The following is a 6,000-nucleotide window of genomic DNA, read 5'->3' as shown; positions in this document are numbered from 1 at the left end:
TCTAACAGACCGTTCATCTGAAACTCTGTCTCTTTCAGAATGGAAAAACACACTGAAACTTTCAAATAAAATCAGATTAAACTTCCATTTAGAGTAAGGGTGAAGGTTAGGATACCAGAAGTTAAAAGTTAAACCTGACCTAAAAACCTGATTACAAAATGTTTAATAAACAGTCTGCTTACAGGAAAAAAGTTTCCTTCCATGAAAACACACTAACACAGCAAGCGTAGCTTATGTAGTTCCGTTAGCTGCATAAATTATGTAGATAGCATAGCTACGTAGCTAACATAGGTTTCCTGTCTACATAGCTCCCTAATCTATATAGCTGCATAGATAACAGAGCTACGTAGATAACAAAGCTAAGTAGCTAGTATGCTTAAGCTAAGCTCACAAAGCAGCTATGTAAGCTACATAGGTAAGTTACCTACATAGCTACATAGCTTTAGCTATGTTTGCAAGAGCTCATTTTGCTTAAGCTAACTTAACTACATTGGCTTATGTGGTTATGTTAACTACAGTATGTAGTTATGGTCGCTTTAGCTAAAGCTAAGGAAGCTAAAGCTAACCACGGTTTGTGTAACTACTTTTAAAACAGGTCTATACATATTTTAATCTCAGATTAGACCTCTGACCATTTTCTCTTATTTATGAAATGTTTCTTAGTCTGTTATGTTTGAAGTATTGTTATTTTCATGAATGTAAGTGTCAGACTTTGTTTATGAATCTAGTTGATTTTTTTTTTAATTGAAAACGTACCAGCCAATTGGGGCACTTCTGTTCTGGAATAGACGGCGTCCTAGGTGACGGGTTCTGTGAGAGTGGCCATCAGAGAGGCAACCAGACTGTCTTGTCGAAATTTGGGCTAAGCCCCGGATGTTGAACATGTTTGGGTCCAGCCCTGGCATCTGTAATGATTTTCTTTCTAAACATGTTTTTCATCCTTTTGCTCTAATCAGTCATGTTTTCTTCCAACCAGCGACTATTTCATAAACTAAATTCAAGTTTTTAAACATTTTCAGAAATTTGAGTTGTGATTTCTTTTTTAGGAGGTGAAGGTGAGTCCTGAGGCTAAACCAGTTGGGAACCACTGCTGTAGATCATTTACTTAACAAGATCTTACTGTTTCAAAGCAAGTGTTAAATAGAAGTGTGTAAGTATTTTGACAACCTTATGACACACAGTCTGTGAGGTACAAACAGTAAAGCTGTGTTCTGCAGTATATTTCCTTTTCTATCCAATAGCCTGGCTGTCACAGTTCACAGCAACTGTTAAACCTCACAGCGACCCTCACATTTAAGAATGTGTTTGCCCTCCGTATCCATATTCATCACCATGGCAACATCATGAGAAGTATGGACCTAAGAAGGTACAGGCCGCCTAAATACACAAGTGAGATCTTTGGGGCTCTGATAGAAAACGAAAGACTGAGAGCTTTACCACAAACAGACTGGTGTTCTGTTTCTGAATAAGTGACTAATGGATGGAACAGCTGAATAAAAGAGAGGTAGTAATGGAAATGTAAAAGGTCTGCTTCTCATTTAGGGAAAAATAATGTGCTTTGTGCAACCTGTAAAGTAAAAGGGGAAAACAGAGTGTAGAAGATGGTAAAAGTAGCATCCTATGGTGTGTAAATGTGCTCAAATACATTCATAGTGCAGACAAAACAATCACTTCCTAGAGGCTCACTGTAATGTTCTGTATAATAATACATACTAACACAAAGCCTAACGTAGATTTATAATTAATGTTTCCATTCATTCAAGGTGTTCCTGTATACTGTAAAGCTCTGAGAGACCACCCTGATTGGTAAAAGCCATAGATATAAAATATTGAGTTTATTTCTATGGGGAAAGTGCTTTTATAAACAACATATGAACAGCTACAGTTTTATGTGTAACAAGGATTTTTTAAGTTTCATTCTAACGCTGCATTAAACTAAAAGCTTGGAACCAAACATTGACACTGTCAGAGAAAAAAACAAAATGAACTCCTGTGGCAAACATCATCACTGTGCGTGTGCAAAAAGGCCTTGGTAAGGTGAAAAATAGAAATACTCTACTTTGAATAGTAATACTATTTACTGTTTATAAAAATCTACTTCTGTCCCAAGAGCTCCAACCACTTGGTCCTGGTTTTAACAGTGGAGATCCCTTTGGCACCTTGCATTTTCCTGTTTGTGTGTCACTCTGGGAGTCTCTAGTTCATCAGGACGCTGCTCCCTTTGTTTGACTCCCTGACCTCCAACCCAGGGTACATAGGCAGGAGCTCAATTATTGTCCGTGAGGGGGGAGAGAGTTGTTCTGCTGTCAGGTCGACTTCCACAGAGGGCTGTTGTAGGTCCAACCGTCTCCCTGCACAGAGAAAAATGGTGGATGAATATGAAAAAACCTGGGGAAAAAAATGAATGGAGGGTAGCGGTCTGATGCACAAACTTTGTGTCTATCTTTAACCTCATGAGTTTAAAGCTCAGCCTTGTCTTTGAACAGGAATTAGTTCTGACAAAAAATGATGTTCACAAATTTCTTGAAGGTTCTGTTGAAAAAACATCACTGGATTGGTTATGTTTTGGCTTATCAAATCCCCAAAAATGTTTGCCAAAAGAATTTGCAGTGAATTTCACCCAAAACCTCTAATGAAACATTTCACAATAACCAAACAAATTCCCAAAAGTTTCCTGAAAATTTCCACATTCCCCCCAAAATCTAGGAAAATTCCTGAAAATGTTATGGCATAATTTCCTCAATTTTTAAAATCAAATTCCCAAATATGTACAAATACATTTTCCAAAATTCAGTGAAAAAGATGTAAAATTCCCTAAAACAGCAAAACAAATTATCTGATATTTTCAAGAAAATTCTTGAGAATTTCAAACGACACAATCCCCAAATTCCTAATCAAATTCCCCAGAATTTACAAATAAATTCCCACTTGCCATGAAAATACTAAAGTTTTTAATGCAAATTCTCCCCAAAAAATTCACATTAAACTACCAAAAGTATCCAAACAAATATACCCCAAATTACTATAAAAAATCCTGAAAATTTCAGAACAAAGTCAACCAAATTTCCAATCTAATTCCCATTAAAAAAAATTTAAAAATTCAAAGCAAATTTCACCCAAATCCTCCAATAAAACTTTCCAAAATATACAAACATTTCCACATTTTCATTAAAATGCTTCAAAATTTTCATAGCAAATTCTCCTAACATTTCAACCAAATTCCTTAAACTCCAACAAATATTCAGGACATTCTCAGGAACTTTGAGCAGAAAAACTTACTATGAAAAGCTTAAGAGAGCCAAACTGTAAAGTTCGTAAATGTGCATGCGGGGCCTTAGGAGGTTAAGTTATGCTGTAAAGTCCACACTAATCCTTAAGAGTTAATCTGTGTCACCGGTTACACCCAATGGTGTAATGGTGCTTGAAAAAGTGGGTATATGCTCAATATATGCCCACATTTTGTAGTGACATGTTCAGCAAAGAATAAACAGCCTTTATTAGACTGCTCGTGAATATTTAGTAGACCTAAACATACAGTAAGTCTAAGAACTAGTTCCTTTGTGAATGACACATCAGGACGGCTCATAGGTTGTTGTTTGAAATGAGCTGTCATTTTTATAAAGTTTATTTATATTTATATTGATATAAAACATTACATAACCCTTTCCTTCAAATGCATGTGTATGACACAATGAAGGAGGAAAGCTGGTTTAGCTCTGTATAACATCTGGTGTGTTTTGTATTTTTCCGTTATTATCACTGTTGCACAGAGGAGGAAGGTTCTTTTGACCAATCAACTCACTGTAGTAAATCTAGCTCCCCACTTAAGGGTCAGATAGGTACGGTAAAGACCCAACAGAAGGGTGCCAAAAACATAGGACGATATGGAGCAGTTATTTTGGTACCTTTCTCAACTTTTCTCAGTGGACATGCAAATAACTGCATACTGTATACACAGCCTTCACCTCTCTTTACTGTACCTCCTTAGTGAAGTATTTGGGAGTCCACGGTTTGTTATCAGCTGCTCGTTGCCTCTCCTCCGCTCTCTGTCGCTCCTCCAGTCTGTGTTTGTGCTCTGTGGCCTCGTCCATGTTCCCTTCCTTCAGAGACTTGGTGACATGTTGCCATAATCGCCTAGAAACACGATTAAACCATGAAATTTAGGAACAACTTTCCATTTTCTGTGTAAATAAAAGCATCAAGTTCTTGCCTTACCTGGATTCTGTCCTGCCCTGTTTGTCCACCGCCCGGAGCTTCTTTCTGATGACAGGTAGTTTAGTCGTGTCGATCACTTTGGTTTCTCCGCTGCTGTAGGTGAACTCAAGCGTGCCGTTCCACTCCCCCTGAGCTTTACATACGATGGTGTTTGTTGGGTTGTGTTTGACCTCTGCCGTCACTCTGCAACAAACACATTTAAGTCAGGAATTTGTCTTTATTCCTAAGCTTGTTTTTCTGAAACTAGCATCATTATGTAAAATTATTTTCCTTTCTAAATTATGCTTGTTAACTACAATGGTAACAACAAACAAGCTTTCTCCACAATATCTGGATTATTGGTTGGCACTTGTGTATGGGTCGCAGAGGTTTAAACTTATTTCCTGCTCGATGATTTTAATTGCATCCAGCAAAGTCCCCAACAGGCCGTTTTTTATGTGTGGCTGGGTCGCTCTTCTAGTAACATCTGTTTTTGCCATCAAGAGTTTTCACCTCTGTCAGATATAATACGGTACTTTAGCTTTCAGACTGCAGTGATTGTTTGTGAAGTTTACAGACTGTCTGCAAGTTGTTCCGGCCAGCTCCTGTAGTCACTTATTGTCTTTCATTGAGGAGTCTTTTCAATCAGACCGGCACTCCAAAGGTTCATTTACTTAGCATCAAAACCCCATTGTCTTTAATTATGATCTTATAATGGAGAAAGGATCACGAGTAAAGTAGTATCAAGACTTATCATAGCACACTGTGGGCCGAAAAGCAGTTGCTTGCGATACACCATGAATTGGGGTGAATTTTCATAGCATCAGGTCTCGTGCAGTATGTGGTGATGGTGGCTGGTTCATACAGTCATGAATAAGTTTCAGGCATGTAGGGTGCTAAGGATTCATCACAGAGCCCCGATGTGCCACAACCCGGGGTTGGAGAGAGGGCAGAGTACCCTCCTTCATTTTTGGCACAAACATGCCTAAAAGCTCTGCACATTCTGTATATTGGAGGCACTGGCATAAAGGGAGGAAAAGAATGGTATTTAAAGTGCATCTTATCCTCAGATTTTACCATTGAAGTAGAAAAAGGCAACTAGAATGCATATATTTTAAATGGTCTACTTTAAATGATACATTTATGCAGCTAATGTGAGTCTGGAAATTTTTAAGAGGGTAATGAAAAATAAAATCTTCTTGATCACTAATGTTTTACAGCCAATATGTGCCAGATTCATTCCCTTAATCAAAGTCTGAATGATGCCACTTTAATGCAACAACATTTTGTAAAATAATCTGTTAATAAAGGTTAACAAAAACAACTGTATAACACACATGCAGGCCTGCTCACAGAATTTGCTGAGCCCCTGAAAAACTTGGTAAATGCGCCTGCCCCAGCTGTGATTCACTGATGTTTTCAATGTATGTGTTTGATCAGTATTGGTCCTAGCATCTGACAGTGACTTTTCGGGGCTGAAAAGTGTGTCAAGTTTTAGGGTTCTACTATTGAAAAATTTATTTGAGCTTTTTAAACTCTTTTCACCACTTTTTCCTGTCAATTTTGCTACATTTTGTACACTTTTCTTCCATTTTTGCCTCTTAAAACTAGTTTTTGCTACTTTAAACCAATTTGCGCCACAATTAACCCACATGTTGCCTCTTTCAACACATTTTCAACACCTCTTGACCCATTTTTACCACTTTTCATACCCATTTTATCTACTTAAATGCCATTTTGACAATTTTTTGCCCGTTTTTAGCAATTTTTCCACTCATTTTTGTCTCTTTATGTCCTTTTCATATC

The 6,000-nt window shown here is 37.6% G+C and overlaps 1 protein-coding gene across 1 annotated transcript in view; it reads right to left on the bottom strand.

Moving 5' to 3' along the window:
• Positions 1–1,816: 1,816 nt before the first annotated feature.
• LOC121523720 (oxysterol-binding protein-related protein 10) overlaps positions 1,817–6,000 on the bottom strand; it is a 113,474-nt gene continuing 109,290 nt past the window's right edge. The window contains exons 11-13 of the mRNA XM_041808720.1: positions 4,216–4,398; positions 3,981–4,134; positions 1,817–2,351 (exon numbers count right to left, since the gene is read on the bottom strand). Coding sequence (XP_041664654.1) covers positions 2,307–2,351; positions 3,981–4,134; positions 4,216–4,398 — 382 coding nt within the window. The 3' untranslated portion in view covers positions 1,817–2,306. The remainder of the gene's footprint in view (positions 2,352–3,980; positions 4,135–4,215; positions 4,399–6,000) is intronic.

Source organism: Cheilinus undulatus, linkage group 16, assembly GCF_018320785.1.
Source record: "Cheilinus undulatus linkage group 16, ASM1832078v1, whole genome shotgun sequence".
In the NCBI taxonomy this organism is placed as follows: Eukaryota; Metazoa; Chordata; class Actinopteri; order Labriformes; family Labridae; genus Cheilinus; species Cheilinus undulatus.
This window is presented reverse-complemented; position numbering and strand designations above follow the sequence as displayed.